Source organism: Tachyglossus aculeatus, chromosome X1 (genome assembly GCF_015852505.1).
Source record: "Tachyglossus aculeatus isolate mTacAcu1 chromosome X1, mTacAcu1.pri, whole genome shotgun sequence".
Classification (NCBI taxonomy): Eukaryota; Metazoa; Chordata; class Mammalia; order Monotremata; family Tachyglossidae; genus Tachyglossus; species Tachyglossus aculeatus.
This window is the reverse complement of record NC_052101.1, coordinates 85,264,216-85,284,302: the sequence shown is the minus strand read 5'-3', so window position 1 is coordinate 85,284,302 and position 20,087 is coordinate 85,264,216. Positions and strand designations below refer to the sequence as shown.

At 52.8% G+C, this 20,087-nt stretch overlaps 1 protein-coding gene across 2 annotated transcripts in view; it reads left to right on the top strand.

Moving 5' to 3' along the window:
• RANBP10 (RAN binding protein 10) overlaps nucleotides 1-20,087 on the top strand; it is a 105,265-nt gene that overhangs the window by 83,363 nt on the left and 1,815 nt on the right. The window contains exons 5-13 of one of the 2 annotated variants that reach the window (XM_038772303.1): nucleotides 2,534-2,556; nucleotides 5,964-6,148; nucleotides 9,809-9,921; nucleotides 13,149-13,257; nucleotides 13,484-13,632; nucleotides 16,003-16,198; nucleotides 17,251-17,375; nucleotides 19,232-19,374; nucleotides 19,677-19,788. In XM_038772303.1, coding sequence (XP_038628231.1) covers nucleotides 2,534-2,556; nucleotides 5,964-6,148; nucleotides 9,809-9,921; nucleotides 13,149-13,257; nucleotides 13,484-13,632; nucleotides 16,003-16,198; nucleotides 17,251-17,375; nucleotides 19,232-19,374; nucleotides 19,677-19,788 — 1,155 coding nt within the window. Of the gene's footprint in view, nucleotides 1-2,533; nucleotides 2,557-5,042; nucleotides 5,062-5,963; nucleotides 6,149-9,808; nucleotides 9,922-13,148; nucleotides 13,258-13,483; nucleotides 13,633-16,002; nucleotides 16,199-17,250; nucleotides 17,376-19,228; nucleotides 19,375-19,676; nucleotides 19,789-20,087 lie in introns of those variants that run through there. The other variant, XM_038772304.1, reaches the window with a different exon arrangement.

Below are 20,087 nucleotides of genomic sequence, written 5' to 3'. Positions count from 1 at the left end.
CAGTGCTCTGCACACAGTAAGTGCTCAATAAATACGATTGAATGAGTGAAAGTGTCGGAGCTGGGATTAGAAGTCGGGTCCTCTGTCTCGACCCAGGCCCATGCTCTTTCAACTAGGCCGTGCTGCTTCTCAACCCATGTGAAGTGCAGCAATAGCAAAAGTGTTTACAGAGTGCTTACTGTGTGCAGAACACTGTGTTAGGCACTTGGGAAACCTGCAAAAGAAGTAAAAGAGGTGAGTCTGTAAGTTCCTCGTGAGCTGGGATTGCATGTACCAACTCACTGTATTGTACTTACCCCCGTAATAATAATAATAATAATGATGGTATTTATTAAGTGCTTACTATGTGCAAAGCACCGTTCTAAGTACTTAGTCCATTGCTCAGCACACAGTAAGTGCTCAATAAATATGAGTGATTGATTGATCGATGAAGAGCGTACAATCCAAAGAAAGAGATAGCCAGCTGGATGGGAGGAGGAATGTTCAGTAGAAACCTTTATTTTGTCTCCTGTATTCTTTGACTTTTCTCGTATATTAGAACACTAAGCCAGAAAACCTTTTGTAATTGTCACATCTCCCCTCTCAGGAAACCTGGAGAGTTTTCAGTACTCTACCAGTCTTGACTGTGGGAGGGAGAGTCAAGCAGAGGCCTACCCATTCCTAGCTTGGGCAGTGGCTAGCAAGTGGAAGGCAATCTGGTACAAGTCAAAACTCACCCGTGCTGGGCAGCAGCGGCATGGGAGAGAGTCGAGGGCGGAGACTCAAGTTTACTGCGCGGAAAGAGGCAATGGTAAACCACTTCCGTATTTTTACCAAGAAATCTCTGTGGCTCCATTACCAGAATTATTGCAGATGGAGGTGGGGCGTTCTGGTGTCGCTATGGGTCGGAGACGACTCGACAGCATAAGACAAGATAATAGTCACATACGTGACTGATTTCCCCGAAAGAAATATGCCGTAGTAGCAGTAGTAGTAGTAGCAGCAGCAGCATTTATTGAACACCACTGGGTGGTAAGTGCTAAGTGTTGTACTGAGCGCTTGGGAAGTGCAAACAAGCAAGGAACACATTCCCTGCCCACAGGGAACAGTACTGGGAAGAAACAGACATAAAACTCTACCTGTGCCCTAGACCCCAATTCCTTTCGACTCTTAAAAATACTAGCTCCCACCCTCCGCCTCTCTGCCCGTTATCTTTAACCTCTCACTGTGCATCCAGAAGGACTCAAGCGCTTAGTACAGTGCTCTGCACACAGTAAGCGCTCAATAAATACGATTGATGATGATGATTGATTGACTTTCCTCACTCTCCCACGGCTACCCATTCTAGTTAACATCCCTGCCAGGAAAATGTATCTTGAGACACAGGTGTGCTGTTAGAGAAGCAGCGTGGTTTAGTGGCAAGAGCCTGGGCTTGGGAGTCAGAGGTCATGGGTTCTAATCCTGCCTCCGCCACTTAGCAGCTGTGTGACTTTGGGCAAATCACTTGACTTCTCTGTGCCTCAGTTACCTCATCTGGAAAATGGGGACTAAGACTGTGAGCCCCTCGTGGGACAACCTGATTTCTTTGTATCTACCCCAGCGCTTAGAACAGTGCTTGGCATATAGTAAGCGCTTAACAAAAACCATCATTATTGTTAGAGAAGCCGCTTGGCTTATTGGCAAGAGCCTGGGCTTGGGAGTCAGAGGTCGTGGGTTCTAATCCCGGCTCTGCCACTTACCAGCTGTGTGACTTTGAGCAAGTCACTTGACTTCCCTGGGCCTCAGTGACCTCATCTGTAACATGGGGATTAAGACTGTGAGCCCCACGTGGGGCAAGCTGATGACCTCGTATCTACCCCAGCGCTTAGTACAGTGCTTGGCACATAGTAAGCGCTTAACAAATACCATCATCATCATCATCATCAATCGTATTTATTGAGCGCTTACTGTGTGCAGAGCACTGTTATTATTATTCTTAATCATATCAGACACAGTCTGTGTCCCACACGAGGCTCACTGTCTAGAAGGAGGGAGAACAGGCATTTTTATCCTCTATTTTACAGGTGGGGGAACTGAGGTACGGAGAAATTGGTGACTTGTCCAAGGTCACACAGCAGGCAAGTGACAGAGCTGAGACTGGATTCTGGGTCTCTTGGGCTTCCGGCTTCGTGCTTTTTCCACTAGGCCGTGCGTCCCGGATGATTTCAGTGTGATCCCGTCTGAAGGTAGCGGGGGTGGACTAAATCACCTGTTAAAGTACTTTCTAGCCCTGGGATTCTACAGTGCTCACAGTGAGGGAGTCAAAAGGAAAAGAGGCTTCTTCTGAGATGCTGACTGATGGCATTTGGGGTACTGAATAGGCCTTCAGTTTCCCCCATACTTCTGGTTTTCCGGAGAAGGGTAGAAAGGTGAGGAAAGACCAGATCGAAAATGTCCAGGGACAAATCTGTTTAAGTTTCACTGAGACAGAGTAACACGTGTCACCTGTTAAGGCCTTAGGTAAGTGGGAACCGCAGCCTCTGTTCTTTTTAATGATTATTTTTTCCTCCCACAGGTATAGCCTTTACAGACCTCCCTGTGAGTATCCACGCTTTTGGTATTTTGAATAAGGATGTAAAGTGAAGGGAGGGGGAAAGAGGGTGTCTTGTCTCCTGCTTAATGTCTTGTGAAGAAGGGAGCGGTAGCTCTCAACAAACTGTGAATTTCCTGGCTGACGCAGCTGAATCCCAATACAGGGCTCCCTTTTGTGAGGCCACCCTCCCTCTCATACTGCAGGGTAGGGTCTCTCAGGAATGTTCACACCCACAGCACTTTGAGGAGAGCTGGCCTGGCTAGCTCAAAATTATCATCATCATTATCATTATTATTATTGTAATTGTTAAGCGTTTGTATCTATCCCAGTGCTCAGTACAGTGCCTGGCACATAGTAAGCACTTAACAAATACTATAAAGAAACCCTCTTCTCTCCACCACCACCCCCGGCTCCCCCTTTTCAGGAATAAGACAGCTGACTCCCCAGTGTGGCCCTGGAGCCCTAGAGGACATGTCAGGTCATTCAGGATGATGCTTCAGGCTTCTCCGGGAAATAGGGTCAGTCCAGCAGCCAAGAGAAAACCTTGGAAGCCAAGGTTTCAGAGCCTGGCACCTTACCCACCTTTCCTGCCCCTGGTCCAGTCATTTGAACTGGGGGCTGTTAGGAGTTTCCTCCTGGATCACCCCATTTTCCCCCACCCATGCCATAACTCCTCTAGTCTAGTCCTGTAATAATTGTGGTATTTGGTAAGCGCTTACTATGTGACAAGCACTGTTCTAAGCGCCGGGGCAGATACAAGATAATCAGGTTGGACACAGTCCATATCCCACATGGGGCTTACGGTCTCAATCCCCATTTTACAGATGAGGTAACTGAGACACAGAGAAGTGAAGTGCCTTGTCCAAGGTCACACAGCAGACGTGTGGCGGAGCTGGGATTAGAACCCACGTCCTCTAGATTCCCAAACCCATGCTCTTTCCTCTAGGCCATGCTGCCAGCCCCTTTTCCTGAGCACTCTCAACACTTCGCCACTTCCCTCTCCCCCGCCCCCCGAATCTCCTCTCACCATAGCCCTTCCTCATCACCACTCCCGTGCTTCAACCCGGGAGGGTTGTCCCAGGCCCCGGCCCATCACCCCTCCTGAAGTTGCTAACTATTCAGGCCTAGTTAAGAAGCATGGTGCCCTTTCTCCTTCCAGATTCAGAGCCAGAGAACACACAGATTGACCCAGCTCACCAGACCATTCAAGGGAAAACCTTCCAAGGAAACATCCAGTTCCTGTGGTCTGGCCCTTTTCTGGTCCCTGAGGAGGAGCAGTGAGCCACCTCACTCCCCTTCTTGCTGGTCTGAGCTGGACTCAGCAAGATCAAGTTATCATGGGGCAGTGGGAAACCGGCTCACAGATCCAGAAGTACTGGCTCCCTCCTAGGACCTTCAGTCCGACCCCACATCCCAGGATGTGGTAGCACCAGAGTCCCAGGTCTCCAGGAAACCCCTCCTAGGATGGAGTCTTCCCCCTCCTCCAGTGAACCCACATGCAGAGCCTCCCTCTGCCAGCTCATGCTGCCCCTAGGCTGGGGAGAGTCTGCCGTCTCAGAGCACTGAGTTGGCCAGAAGTTCCTGTTCAACAGGAAGTGAAGGTGTAACTTACCTCATACCCTCCAGCTGAAGCTGGGCCACTGTGGGAGGAGAACAGGGGCCTCTCTGCTTCGACAGCAGGCCCAAGTCCGGCCGCCCTCACCAGGCCGGCCAACAGTAGGGAAGGGGCAAATGCGAGGGAGTTTACGTGTGTCTCCCGCATCCCACTTAGGCCCTCTTTCACATCACTTGCTTAAACCGGCTTCTCTCCTGCCCTGGGGTATTTGGTGCCCCCCACCCCCACCCCACCCCTGACTTTGGTTTGTTGACTCCTACTGCTACCTTCTCCTAGCCTCCAGCTTTGGCCCTGGTTGGCAAGGAAAGAGTTACGATGACACCAAGAGAATACTGACTTTGAGAGACACAGGGAAGAGATGGTCGAAACAAAAAAGCCAAATTGGGTGCACCTTGCCTGTTTTTACGACACTGATTTTCAGTTCCTCGGTGCTTTTTCCCCAGTTCCACATTCTCCTCCGTGAGCATTGTCTCTCTCTGGTTCATCCTTTCTCTGCTCCTTGCCCCAAGGCTGCCCCCAGGTCCTTCTGCGCTCCAAATTCCCCCGTGAATATTCCCCCTCCCCCACCCTCTCTCCTGCCTTCCCCCTTATATTCAGAGGGCGTTCCCTTGGGGCCTGTAGGTTGAGTGGCAAGAGCCCCCTATATATTTCGCATAGTGCATTGAGAAGAAAAAGTCAAGTCCTGCTTGTTGAACTGAAGAAGCCCTGTAGGCAAAGGGCATTCCAGTGGTACTGCCAAATTCTGTATCTATTGATGTTACTGCTTTTGCTGCCAGACCCAATTCTCCAAGCATTTTCTCTGACATTGTTTTCAGTGCAGGTAGCCTTTAGGGAATCCAGTACAGTCAACGCTCAGGTATTTGAGATGTTTGGCAGCTAAAGGACAGGGGAGGAGGTAAGAGACCTGGATAATCTTCAGACTGATCGTTAGCCACTCCACCCCCACCCCACCCCCCCCGCACTTCCTTCCCCCGTTTCCCCCAAAAGTTGGTTGCTCATATCTTTGGCTTGAACCCACCTAACAAGTTTCCTCTCCTTGCGCGGAAGAACCTGGGGGAATGGGCTGACTCAGGGAAGCAACCTGTTTATTCCCCTCTTTAGGTTGGCCCTGAGAACGCCAGTGGCAAGCAGAACGTGACCAATTTTTTTTCCACGGCCCCAGCATCCCAAAGCCAGAAAGAATTTCTCAAGATCCCTTGGGCTTGGGCCCCCTTTTGCAGGTGCCACCTGGTTCACAACCCCTGCCAGCACACAGCTCTCAAGATTTTCTTGAGGTCTGGATCAGGGTTCCTTGAAGGCTCAGGTTGTTTTCAAAGCCTTCTGCCCAGACCATTGCAAGAGCCAGCAGTCAGGGCAGGATGGTTCTATATACCTTGGCCAGGGCATAGCTGTGGGGATGTAGGAACTGAAGCCCAAGGATCTTGAGATGAAGTTAAGCACCACACCCCTCACCCACACTTATGCACTTTCCCTTTGGATCTTCCTTTTCTCTTCACTTCTCTAATCCTTTGAAGTGGTTTTACATTTGGGGATCACAAGGCCACTAGTATGACAGAGAAGAGTCCCTGGGAGTCGGTCCCAGGGTCAAGGAACCTCTTTCCTGGGAGCCTTCTCCTGGCCTTTTTATCAACCCCTAGGTCTGCGACCTCCTGCCCAATCCCCCTTCATCCCAATCACAGGCCTTAGAAGTCACCTAGCAAGTGTTCTTTTTTTTGGTTTGGTTTGGTTTGGTTTCCTTCTCTATGGGGGCTCACAGAAGTAATTGAGAAGCCCTAATCAGGATCTCTTCCTTTTTAGTCTAACCTGTATCCCACGGTGGGCCTGCAGACTCCGGGAGAGATTGTTGATGCCAACTTTGGGCAGCAGCCGTTTGTGTTTGACATTGAAGACTACATGAGGGAGTGGAGAGCGAAGATCCAAGGCACGATTAAACGCTTTCCCGTCGGCGACAGACTAGGGGAGTGGCAGGATATGCTGCAGAAGTAAGTCATTGCCCTGACCTTCCTCTACTTTGTTTTTGGTCGAGACCCTGACAGGTCCCTGCATCCAGACCTGGCTCCTTGCCACAATCAGGAGGTGTGCGCCCCCCATGCCCCCCCCCATGCCCCCCCCCCCGCCTCCCCCCATCACTGTCCAGTTATCACGTAGACTTTGGCAAGGCACCCAGCTTGGTGTTTAGATTCCAGCTGTCACTGCTTCAATCCTTGCTCTCCTGAGGAGAGCCCTCAACCCACTGTTCCCTCTGTTCTTCGCCATCTCACTCGGGAAACTGTTTCCGATTAAGCCATCGCAACCCAGTTCATCGCTGCCGGCGTCTGGGAGTGAAGTGACAGGGAGGGGCTTGCAGATAAATGGTGTCCAGCGAAGCCCTTTCCCAGCCTACTCAAGGGTATGTGTTAGGATCCCAATTGTGATTTTTCTCTTCAGCGGCTTCTCTTCTGCAAGAAGCTCCTGAGTCCCACCCCAACCCATAAGTATTTTAGAACGAGCCTTCCAGTGTCCCGTCAGGGCCTGTGTTTCTGTGCTTGAAACTAGGAGATCTTTTTTTAAAAAACTCCTTTGGTGCCCCTAGTTATGAACTAAGGATCTGATCAGGACAGACAGCTCTGCAGCTTCACCCCTTCAGATCAGGCTCATAACTGTTGGAACCAGAGAATCGCAAGGCCGTATGGGGACCTGGGTGGATTTGACTCAGGTTTCAAAGGGTTCCGGGGCTGGGCTCAGGAGCACTAGGCTCTCCTTCGACAGCGCACCGGGGTCACCACATCTGTGGTCTGACCGACCGTGGATCAGAGGAGCTAGGGAGAAACTTCACCCTGCTGAAGTATCAGGTAAAGCTGAGCCCTCCAGAATCTCCCCAAACTTGCCCCCACACCGAGCATCTCCGGACCAACTCTGCAGAATGAAACTTCGGGGTAGAACAAAACCCATAAGACGGACTCGACGCGGGGCTGAAAGAATTCTGTAACTCCTTCTTCCCCCCTCCCATTTATCGAGCGTTTTTTTTTTTCTCCAAGGAGGGGCCGGAGCGAATGTGGTTGTCTTGGGCCCGGCCGGGTCGCCAGCTCTCTTCTGGCTCTCTCTGTACCCACCTTGCCCTGATGGCAGTGTGCTTCCCAGTGGGGACTTTGAAGAGGCTGGGAGTCTGGAACCTCAGAGGCCTTGCTTGCCCTAGCACTTGAAGCTCAAATATTCTGGCTCCGGCCTGATGGAACTAAAGGAACCAGCCTCCTGGGACAAACTGCCCAGGGTTATGGTGATTCCACTGAGCCTGGAGGTTTCCTGCACGTGTTGATGAGAGTGTCATGTTACCTAGATTGCTGGGGGCCAGCTGGCTTCGTTTGAAATTGAAGAGCCTGTGGTGTGGGGATGGGCACTAGGCAAGGCATTAGGCGAGGCCTGCAGATAGTGCAGAGGGCTCAGTACTGGCTGTTCTTCTGTATCTTCGCTCTGGGACATGCCCCTTGGTAGAGAAAGGCTGGAGGAGGAGGAGAAACGGGGGTACAGGTGTTGTTTCAATGTTTACTGAGCAGTTGTCTTTACTGTGCTAAATACTGCACAGTTTATTCTCACAGCAGGTCCCTGCCCTCCCCAGAGCTGACAACATAAAGCAGCCCGATGCCCCCTTGACACACCTTGATCCACAACAGTTTCAGCACTCCGAAACTGCGGGCATCTGCAGGAAGGCTGTCTTAATCCAACATTAGTTTATTCAGTACATTACAGAACTGGCAATGACTGCCGTTCCTCAGGCCGCTAAGAGCTGGTTTTTGATTAAAAACAAAAATCGGTTCATTCAAAATCCTTTTGTCCTGGTCCTGTGCACTTTGAATTAGCGTGGGTTTACTATACCGACCGGGTTTTGGGGGTTTGTTTTCAGTGCGGATGTTTCCATTTCCACCCCTAATTTGATAGGTGGAGGAGGCCCAAGTCCTCATTTCCACCCCCTCCGCCACTCCCACCCCATACCTGATCTGGTAAGCTCCCTGCATAAGGGGGAATTTGAGGCTAGTGTTGAATGAGGGGGAAGGAAGGGCTTAGAGTTGGGGGGCTGTTCTTGGTGCCTGCCCGTGGCGACTGGCTTCGACGGGACTGGGCCGCTTTCCCGGTTTTGTGCCCCAACATTCTGATATGCAACTCTCACAGGCCATATGGTCCTGGCCGTGGTGCCGGATTGAAACCTCCTCAAAAGCCAAGTGAGGTAGAAGGAAAGTGTCACGCGTGTGCTCCCCTCACCCTGCCCCCATTGAACGTTCCACTCTGCTGCCCTTGGGACTTGATCCCAGCCACCCACACTCGCCCATTGTAGGCTGTGGGAGTGGCCTCCTGGCAGCAAAGTGATCAGTCACTTCATTGCCAAGTTGAACCCTCCGATCTTTGACACCCTCTGAGTATAGCAACAGCCGAATGGCATCTGAACTGTCCCTCGGTCTCTGAGGGACCCCAGGTGCTACCTAGGCCCTGCTAGGGAGCTCCAGGCTGGGCCAACAGACCTGGCTTTTAGGTTCCATCCCAGTGGGGTCTTTAGGAAGCCCACAGCTTCCCCAGAACGACCACCAGTGTACTCTGAACGGGAACTAAGTGCTTGTCTGTTGGAGAGAGAAAGAAATTTGAAAATATAGACAATCCGATCCTTGAGGCCCCAGGCTGCCTCCTGCCTGGTACCCTTTAGGACTCTGTCACCCATCTGGTTCCATCTGCTGCCCCATCCAATGAGAACAGTTGTTCTCTGATGTGCTGGATTAGCTGCCCGAACTCAAAAACGTAAAAAAAGCTCATTATAAGGCCCCTGGGTGCCGAGACAATGAATGGCTCACGGGGGGACGGGGGGGGGACACAAAAGAGACCAGAGAAAGCTGTCATTCCAGTCTAGTCTATCTTTGTGTGTAATGTGAAAGGATTTCACACACACACATACCCACAGTCTCCCTGTTACAGCGGTGAGTGAAGCCCACCAGACTCAGTGAAGTGTGAGGCGTTTCACTGTGAGGTTTTCAATAAACAGTTGATCTCATTTGATCTACAAGTGCATTGCTAGGTCTTCAGTAGGTGTCCCTCCCGCAGAGTTGACGATCGGTTCAGAAAACCCAGCGCGGCTTCCACCATCCTCTGTCTTTCTTGATGGGTGACGTCCTGGGAAATGTATGTGTGGTTTTCCAAGCTTAAATCCGATCTGATGAGAGTGAATGTCTCTGCAAAGAATCCGATCCAGGACCTGCCCCTGGGCGTGGCACCGGGAGGACGTTTTCCAACATCCTCCGAAAATGCTTTCTCCTCTGGCCCCCGCGAAGAGGGTCAGGGCTGCCTGACTGCTGTCATAAGAAGTCACAGTCCAATTCCCTGCTGCTGGGGTGATGTTTGTCCCCTGGTGAATGTGGCCGAGGAGATCATTCTCACAACTCCCGGACCGAGCTTCCCAGCGTCGCCAGCTCTGGGCTCTCCTGTGTCCTATTTGAACTCAGCAGGTCTTCTTGGACCCTCGCACTTTTGTCTCTCGCCCAATGCTGGCTGCCCAGAAGTCTCGATGGAGAGTTCCATTCTCAGCTGTGGGTGAGCAGCGTGGGGCAGAGAAGTGGCCTTTCTAGCCACATTGTCTGCTGTGAAATGCATTTCTTGGTGTCACTGTATTCTCTCTCTTGTAGTATGGTCTCTTCCTACCTGGTGCATCATGGGTACTGTGCGACAGCCACAGCTTTTGCACGCATCACAGAAACCACAATCCAAGAAGAGCAGACTTCCATAAAGAACAGACAAAGTAAGACCGAGTCTCCTCTCTGTCTTCCTACCTCCCGCTTTTCCATTGTCCCTTCCCCGCTCCTGCCTTTCCCTCCTCCTTTACCCTTGCTCTCATTGAGGCCGACCCCCCCACCCTCCCCAACGTGGCTTCAGTCACCTTGCTCGGAGGACACTGTGCCTTGGGCACGTCGCCTCCGTTGGTTGTGTTTCCAGACGTGACCGGCCTGATTTGTGAGACGCGCAGATGAGCGTCTCAGAAGCAATCCCGCCCAGCCCTGTGCTCCTCCGTTTTAAGAGGCAGCCACCCCGGGTCGCAGGCACTGCGGTGAGGGCATAGTCTCCCCTGGAGGCATGGGTTCGAATCCCACTTCTGACATCTCTTCGAGCGCTTAATACAGTGCTCTGCACACAGTAAGTGCTCAATAAATACCAATGACTGACTGTTGTAAGCCCACTGCACTGAAAGGGGTTGTCTCCTGTACCTGAAGCCCGAGTTACTTTGGGACACATTCTCCTGATGATTCGGATGCTGGATTTGTTCCTTTATCAGCTAGCGTGGGGCTGCCAAGCCCGGGCAGGGCCCCCAGCGGGCTCAGGTTCAGTTCTTCTGCATTTACTTTTCGTTGCCTTGAAGCCTGGCTCTCCCACGGCCTTATCGGCACACTCCGATCACACCGAGGCCTTGTATAATCTGCTGGGATGTGTGTTTGCTTCTGACATACCGGGAGCCTCCGGCTCCTCTTGTCCTCTCTCAGGCAGAGCACCCATTCCTTCTAGTGAGCAGAGGAAGGAGACGGGATTCAGGCTGGGGCAGCCTGTAGCAACAGACCACGCACTCCCGCGGTACCCGCTGGAGGAGGGCAGCGGCGGTGGCAGCCTGCCTGTCCCTCAGCGGGCTACCCGTATCCAGTCCCAGAACCCACCAAGGGCCGCATCCCAACAACTTGAGGTGGGCTGAGCCCCCAGACCTTTCCTGACTCGTTACTTCAGTAGGGCTTCCTTGTTCTCAAGTTGCCCCTAGGTGGGGGGCTCCCTGGAGTATCTGTCATGGGAAAAGGAATATATTGATGAATGAGTGAATGGATGAAGTGGGGAGAGGAAGAATAAAGAACCAGAGAAAGAGAAAGGAAAGTGTGCTTTTAAACGGCATCTATGGGCTGAAACCGTGTCTTTTCTTGAGTTATCCAACCCACTAGCAGAAATCACAGTTCTGGTCCTTTGCCCCTATCTCTGCCCCTCCCATCCTATTCCTGCCCCTCTCCCTGCTCCTGCTCCTTCATTGATCCCCACCCTGTCCATCCACAGTCATAATCTCTCCCTAGTGTCGGTCCAGCCGCTCTTCTCCCCCCCCACAGCTGTCCTGACGATTCCCAGCTCTCAGGCCGCAGCCCTTCTGGCTCCTCACCTCCGTCCTTTTCCCTTTCCCTCTGCCCCTTCCCCTTTTCCCGTCCTGGGCCTTGCTCCTCCCGTGGGCCCCCCCTGCTGCTGTCAGTTACCATCTGGGAGCCGTCCCCAAACCAAACAGAGCCCTCCCTGGTGACTCAGCATAGGCAACTTTATGTACCGAGACCTGATCCACCAAGGTTTTGAAAGGAAATCGGAGGAAAACGTCAGGCAAGTTAGCGAGTAAATTCATCCCCATCCCCGGCAGTGATTGGGAGCCCGATTTGTACACAGGATGTTTTTTCCTAAGGTTTTCTGGAGTGCCTGGGGTGAGGACCAGGAGCTTCCCGTGGATGATGTTGCTTCGTGGACAGAGTCTGCCGTCCTGGGATTAGGGGCTGGGGTTACCAGACACTAAGTCCCTAGGCCGCAAGGACAGGTGGGCTGAGCCCAGTTGAAACCCCCAAAGGGGCCGAACTTCTAGCAGTTAGGCTGCTTCGGGGTTCATGTTCTTTAGGGGCTCAGAGAGAAGAAGCTTGTCCAGAATGGGCTGGGGCAGTTGGACCAGTTGAGCCCAAGGGGAGCATGGGTGTCTTGCTCTCCTAGCTAAAGAAATTGCCTCTACTGCCTCCTCTCCCCCTCCCCACCACCTGTCGCCGCCGCCGTTACCGTTACCACTCTCACATTAGTAGGACGAAAAGCCAGCAAGTAGGAGAGTTGAGATTTGAGGAGGAGGAGAGACCTAAATGCACCAAGATGAATTGTGTCCTGCCACTTCCCCCTAAACTCCATGCTGGCCCAGAGTGACTTCCCGGGATCACCGTAAAGGCCAAAAGGTTCAAAGGGAGCCACCCTGCTTGGCCGATAGATGAAATCACTCATCCGCCTCTTCTGTGAACGAGACCATACGATGAAGGGAAAATTTAGGCATTGTATTCCCTGGGGGAAAAAGAAGAGCATCTTGTGGATATAATTGGCTTGGTTTGGGTTTGTGTGAGCGTGGGTAGCAAAAATTCAGGTAAACAGATGGAGCAGAGGGGAGAGGAGTCTGAAACTGACCCCAAGAAAGCCAGAGAACCAAAAATAAGCACCATGAGAAGAAAAACCAGATCCTAGGGGTAAAGAAGGAAAATGGGAGAATGAAATGTAGAGTAATGCAGGCAGGCTGCCTAGGAAGATTAGAGGGTGAAAATGGAGTGGGGTAGGGAGAAGAGATAAAACACCAAATTAAGGGAAGTAATAAAGCACCTAGAGGAAACCGCCAGGATTTAGTAAGCACAAAGTGGCTGTACCGGCCGAGATTCACCTTTAGCCCTATCCCCAGCTCTCAACTCTGAACAGACACATTTTAGGTTGACTTCTTTTTTTTTCCTCCTGGACTTAGGGCTTCCTTGGGCAGTGAGTGGGGATGTCCCTAAAGGAACAGAAATGGGCCCTCCTGCCTTTAAGTCCAAGGGTCTCGAGGCTTCCTGGGCCTAAAGATCCTGTGGCAGAAGAGCTGAGTCCAGGGATCTGGCCACGGGACCTCCCACAATCCGCCCACTTCCTTCTAAAGGTTCTCCTGCAGTTTCATTTGACTACAGCACCAAGTGTCTTCCCTCCCTGGTCCAAAGGGCTATGCCCCCATGTTGATGTGGGAAAAGGGTGCCGGAGTTTTAAGCGCTCCGCAGCAGTCCTGCCGGCAGCCTCTTTGAAGCCCAGGGAAGCTTTGTGTGATCTGATTTTCGGGGTGCCGTTAGCTCTCCTGGTCAGCAAAATGGAGGCGGTGGTGCGGGGGGGAGGTGGGGCGGGGGGGCGCATTTGAAAGCTGTCCCTGGTGGTCTTCATTTCCTTGGCCCCTGACCATTTTGCTCTCGGTTGCAGGAATACAGAAGCTTGTGTTAGCAGGCAGAGTGGGAGAGGCCATCGAAGCTACCCAGCAACTCTACCCGGGCCTCTTAGACCACAACCCCAACCTGCTCTTCATGTTAAAGTAAGTCTCACCCACCTGGAAGTGCCTGAGGCCTCAACTGGGAGGATTGTTTGTTTGTCAGGGGAAACCCGCAGGAATCTCTGGCCCGTGCGTATGAAGGGCTGTGAGTACCAGGTCGATTTGGCCATACAGTTGACGGGAGCTGTAGCGTTCTGTCTCGTCGACATAAAGCAGCTTCTCTCCGCTCTCCGTGTTCCTCTCTCCCTCCCTGGCTCTTGGGACCCAGGTGCCGGCAGTTCGTGGAGATGGTGAATGGAACAGACAGTGAAGTCCGCTGTTTCAGTGCACGCAGCCCCAAATCCCAGGACAGCTATCCAGGATCCCCCAGCCTCAGCCCCCGACATGGTTCCAGCAATTCCCACATCCACAGCACCGGTAAGCAGTTCTGTGGAGCAGTGAGCTTCGAGGATCCAACACAAACTTTTCCCTGATCGGCGTGGCCTAGTGGGAAGAGCCCGGGCTTGGGAGTCCAGAGGACCTGGGTTCTAATCCCAGCTTTGCCACTTGTCTGCCGTGTGACCTTGGGCGAGTCACTTCACTTTTCAGTGGCTGTTTCCTCACCTGTTAAAATGGGGGCTCAGCCTTAGGCTGAGTTGGCTTATGTTGCCAACTTGTACTTCCCAAGTGCTTAGTACAGTGCTCTGCACACAGTAAGCGCTCAATAAATACGATTGATGATGATGATGATGGCGGCCAGAACCCAACGGATTTGGGCAGAACTTCCACCCTGCCGTCGGTAGAAAATGTCACTTGGCTGCCTAGTTCTGGGAGATGGCCAGGTGTTAGGAGAGTGCGGGAGAGTGGCAACTTTGGGCTTTGGAAGTGTCTGGAGAGTGAACCAGAGGGATCTGCGCTTTCCTTTACATCCAAACTGCTACTCTGCCGACACAAGCACTTATTTCCCGCTGTGATTACTTCAGCAGCTTCCTCTCTGACCTCCCTACCTCCTGTCTCTTTCCCCTCTTCAGTCCATACTTCACTCTGCTGCCCGGATCATTTTTTTTTTTTGAAAAAAATGCTCAGTCCTTATCTCCCCTCTCAGAAACCTCCAATGGTTGCTCATCCGTCTCCGTAACAACAGAAACTTCTTACCATCAGCTTCAAGGCGCTCAATCAGCTCTCTCCTTCCTTCCCTACCTCGCTGATCTACTACAACCCAACCTGCGCACCATCAGCCTCCTTTCTGTACCTCAATCTCATCCATCCTCCCACTGACCCCTTGCCCACGTCCTCCCTCAGACCTGAAACTCCCTCCCCCTATCCTGTCCAGCAGTCCACCACTCTTCCCACCTCTCCCCACCTATAGACTGTAAGCTTGTGGTGGGCAGGGAACTTCCCTATCAACTCTGTTTTATGGTACTCTCCCAAGTGCTTGGTACAGTGCTCTGCATACAGTGGGCACTCAATAAATACCATTGACTGATTCGAAACCTTCCTAAAATCACATCTATAAGAGGCCTTCCCTACGCTCTTTATTTCCCCTATCCGCCACCCTCCCCGCTGGGTCAACTATGCACTTGTCTGTGTCTCTCTGCCGCACCCCCCTTTTTTAATGGTATTTGTGAAGCGCTTATGTGCCAGGCACTATCCTAAGTACTGGGGTACACACAAGTTAAGGCTGGTCACAGTCCCTGCCCCACATAGAGCCACAGTCTTAATCCCCTTTTGCAGATGAGGTAACTGAGGCTCAGAGCAGTGAAGTGATTTGCCCAAGGCCACAGAGCAGACAAATGGCTGAGCCGGGATTAGAACCCAGGTCCTTCTGATTCCCAAGCCTGTGCTCTATCCACTAGGCTACGCTCCTTTTCCCCTTAAGCACTTTGATGCTCACCCCAACCGCACAGCACTTGTGCACATATCCTTATACTCTGCTATTTCCCTCCATCCCTAATCTGTTTTAATGTCTGTCTCCCCCTGTAGCCTGTAAGCTTGTCATGGGCAGGGATCGTGTCTATCAACTCTGTTGTACTTTCCCAAGGACTTAGTATAGTGCTCTGCACACGGTAGTCATTCGGTACATACCACTGATCGACTGGGGAGAGGCCGTGAATATTAAAAGAAACAGGTCTTCCGCTTGAGACCCCCAGGTCTCCTATGGAGGGATTCTCAGAAGAAAGCTCCCCAGCCCTAGAGGGACCTGCTTACATGGGGCTCTAGCAGAACGAGTAGGACTGCATCCCAAAAGAGGGCATTTTGCCGGGGGTGAGGGTTAGGTCACGTGCTGCCCCGAGTCCAGAATGAGACCCAGTCCTTGCCCCGTAGACTCTAGGCCAAGCCACTCGTTGACAGCGAAGCCCCTTTGCTCCATGTAAACTTGGGGCCGGGCTCCCCTCAGAACTAGTCCTTGCCAGAGTATGTCCGGAATGCACATCTACATGTTCTGGGATTCTTCCCATCCCAAGATGCCCGGGCGGTTTACTCTGAAATGACTTCTGTGGACCCACCCTTGCTGGACTTTGTTCTGAACAGATGCCGGCCCCCAAATTCAAGCTTTTCTTGGAGGAGGGGAGCAAAAAGTAGAGGAATCGCCTTACCTCGGCTAATCCATCAATGGTATTTATTGAGCACTTACTGTGTGCATGTGCAGAGCACTAGACTAAGCGCTTGGGAAAGTACAATACAGCAGAGTTGGGAGATGCGATCCCTGCCCGCAAGGAACTTACAGTCTACAGTCCTCACGCCGGTGGCATTGTGTGTGCTGCCAGCCCTCCTACAGCCTTTTGATTCTCTCCTCTTGGTTTTCAGGAACAGACAGCCCAAGTTGTAGCAACGGGCTCACGTCGACAAAAAGCAAACAGAGTCACAGTAAATACCCAGCTCTGAGCTCTTCCACATCCTCTTCCTCGTCTTCCTCCCCTGCATCAGTCAACTATTCCGAGTCAAACTCAACAGACTCTACCAAATCTCAGCAGCACAGTAGTACGAGTAATCAAGAGACCAGGTATCATTTTTTTAACTTCTGTCTTCTTGTTTCTCCCCCGCCCTGCACCACAGTGCTCTTGAGGTGGTCTCTGGGCCGGTCAAGAGAAAAGGACTAAGCCCCGGGAGTAAACCATGGAATGATATGGCCTCTGGTCAGATTTCAACCCCCTCTCAGGGTCACAGCTGGAGAGTTTCCAGTACTCCACCAGTCTCGACTACGGGAGTAGTCAAGCAGAGGCATACCCGTTCCATTCGAGCTTGGGCAGTGGCTAGCGAGTGGAAGGCAATCTGCTACAAGTCAAAGCTGGGCAGCAGCCACACGGGAGAGAGTCGAGGGCAGGGACTCAAGTTTACTGCGCGGAAGGAGGCAATGGTCAACCACTTTGGTGTTTTTACCAAGAAAACTCTATGGGTACGCTACCAGAACGATTGCAGATGGAGGTGGGGCTTTCTGGGAGAGATGTGGCCACAGAGCCGCTACGGGTCGGAAACGACCCGATGGCGTAAGACAGAGCTCAGCCCGGTCTAATGAGAGATGAGAGGAAGAAGGAACAGAGTCTGCTCCAGAGGCTGGGGCCTAGGCAGGGAGGTCCAAGGAGTAGGTCATCTCTAGTGGGTGCATTCCTGGCCCCCAACAGCTTAAAAATACAGCCCCCATCCCTAGAAACTGTTCTTCCACTCTACTTTTCCCTCCCACACCCGGTGCCAGAGTGTTTGGAAATGAGGTTGGGTCAGCAGACCCCTGCCCACCTTGAAGCCATTCAGGTTGGACATGGGTACCGCATAGGCATCCAAGACATTGAGGTGGCCCCTGTAAGGCCTCCAGACAAAGTGAGACTCCTGACCTTCCCAGCTCCAGTATGTCTCTGACTACTGATTTGGCAGGAGCAGCCTGGGACGGGATCGAGCCTCGCTCGGTAGGCCAAAAAAGCTTTCCCTAGACTCCAGTTTCTGCTTGGCCCCGGTCTGACAGCCCCTGGCTCTGTGCGAACCTCGTCCCTCTTCTCTGCCAAGCCTCCTGACTCCCCTCTGCCTCCCTCCCTCCCTCCCTCCCTCGTTTTTCTCCTTCAGCGATAGCGAGATGGAGGTGGAGGCTGAGCATTACCCCAATGGAGTCCTGGAGACCTCGGCCACCAGGATAGTGAATGGTGCCTACAAATCAGAGGAGATACTGCAGACCGATGAGTCCGGCGTGGGTAAGGGCTCTGAGAGCACAGTCTGGCCATATCCTTTCCCTACCAACCAACCCGCACTGGACGAGAGATCCCAGGAGGAAATGGCTTTTCTGGTGTGATTCTCAGTCTCCAGGGAGGCGGTGGTGGGTGGGAGCTCTGAGGCCTTGAGAAAGAGCTGGGGAAGGCGACACCTGAGTGATCTCCCTCCGGGAAATAGCCATCCAGCTGTGTTTGAAGGGTCTCCGGATTTTGACCAGACCCCTCTCCCTGCTCAGCCGGGCCTGGTAATGAGCTTTTCAGGGAGCCCCTGTGACAGGGCTTACACTGCCACTGGGGAGGCTGACCCTAGAGCCCCACCTCATCAAGAAGGGACTTATACTTGTACAAGTATAAGTACTTGTACTTGTCCTTCCGTCCCTGCCTCAGATCTCTTCGGAACTGGGCTTGGGCTGCACCAAAGAGAGCAGCAGCAGCTGCAGTAGCCAGAGGAGGAACGATCCCTCAGGCTCCTTCATCCCCTCTCCCCCTGCACCTCTCCCACCAACATCACCTGGTGGGAGAGGAAGAAGACACCAGGAGGAAGGCCCACAGCTGGCCTTTGCTCTAAGCCCTAGTTCCACTACTGTCCTATCTGCCGGAAGGACGGGTTACCTCCCAGGAGGAGGGAACGCTAATATCCAGCACGTATTGGAGTTGAAAGTTGTCATCGTCATCACTCTCTAGATCATCCACGGTATTTCTTGAGCACCCGTTGTGTTCAGTGCTCTGTCCTGGGAACTTAGGGAAACCCACAGAAGAAGAATAAAATGAGATCACTGTCCTCAGCTAACAATCTAACCGGGACTGCCGGCCAGTGACAAAACAGTGTTTATCAGTGTGTGAGAGGAAAATATGACTATCCGATAAACCAATCAACATCGAATAAACGGACATAACAGTGATGGGGTGGCATGATTGGAAAGGGGTGGGGAGGGGTTTAGTTAGGGAATGCCTCAAAGAAGTTAACTTTTTAGGCGGACTTTGAGAGTGAGGCTGGACCCGATCTGCCAGATTTGAGGGAGAAGGGCAGTCCAAGCAGGGAAAATGCATAAGCAAAAGGGTCATAGCAAGAGTGAGTTGAGCAAGGGATGTTTTGGAGGTTGGCTTGGGAGGAGCAAAGAGCCCGAGTCGAGGAAGTGGGAAGAGTGGCCAGGTAAGAAGAGCCCCGTGATGGAGAGCCTTCGAGATGCCCCGTGGCCGGGAGTTTTGTTTCATTGAATTGTGAATTGATTGCGGCACCTCCTTCCAAACCCCGGGAACGTTCTCTCAACTGAGCTGTTGCTGAAATAGTTCTGCCCTGTCTCCGGGATCCCAGGCCAATTTGAGGGAGACTGGGAACTCCCCCCACCCCCAACACACACACACACACACACACACACACACACACACACACACACACACACACACACACACACGGGGGAAACAGTGGCCAATGTAGGCAGTGCATGGGTCACTGAGGAATTTTCTGGAAACCATATGAGTAAAGTTGTGGCTCGCCCAGGCTTACCAATGGGCCAGTCTTCTCCCGAGAAGCCTCCCAGGTCCTCAGCCCCTTTGAGGCCAAAGTAACATCACATGCGCCATGTATTTGCCCACCGTTGTCTGCTGCTGGTGCCTCCGGGGCTGAGACCCACAACCTTCTGTCCTTAAAGCGGTAGGTGGGGGAGAACAGGTCCACTGGCGTACCCCTGAAAGGCTGTGATCCCTCCTTACTCCCCTTCACCCCTGGGTCCCATCCCTCAGAGCCATTACCCTCAGCCTTTCCTAGTGTGTGCTCCTCTCTCCCTCCCTCCCTCCCTCCCTCCTTCCTTCCTTCCCGCCGCCTTGGGGTACAGAAGATGGGCGACCTCGACGACAGCTGTGCGGCGGCAACCAGGCCGCCACAGAGAGGATCATCTTGTTCGGACGAGAGCTGCAGGCCCTCAGTGAGCAGCTGGGCAAAGAGTATGGGAAGAACCTGACTCATAAAGAGATGCTGCAGGTACGGCCAGGGCCGGGGGCAGCGTTGGGAGTTGGGGTTGTACAGCGTTCAGACCGGACATTCCAGCACCAGGAGGTAAAGGCCAGCCCTAACAACCCCGGGAATTGGGGCTGGGAGCCTCTCCCATAGAGCGAACAACTTGCCCTGATGACCAAACGGAGAAGCTCTCCGTGTCTTCACGGGCCCCAGTCCCTCTTCTCCCCAGTTCTCTGGCTGTCGGGAGGGATGGGAGGGAGGCCGGGCGGGCGGGCGTGGGTGGATCTGCCAACACCCGCTCTCCCCGTCCGCTTCCTATTTTTCAGGACGCGTTCAGCTTGTTAGCGTATTCTGACCCGTGGAACTGCCCTGTTGGTCAGCAGCTCGACCCAATACAGAGGGAGCCGGTGTGTGCTGCTCTCAACAGTGCGATTTTAGGTAGGAAAATCGAACCCTACGTTAGTTAGCCCTGGTGGTGCCAGGGAACCTCCAGGGCTGGGAGGTAAAGGCTCCAGCTCTTGGGTCCAGGAGCCCGCGTCCCAGGCTCATTCCGGTGCAAAAGCGACATGGTCAGCGCAGTTGAATTTACCCCCTGCCCCAAAGACACGTCAGGTTGGCTCCTAAAAGAGGTCTGGGGTCCCTTGCCCAGATCTCTGGGGAACCCGTAGCTCTTGGTCCTGGAACATTTAGCAACGGGACCTTCTGCGGAAACCCGGGAATAATGTGGCTCCTGAAGC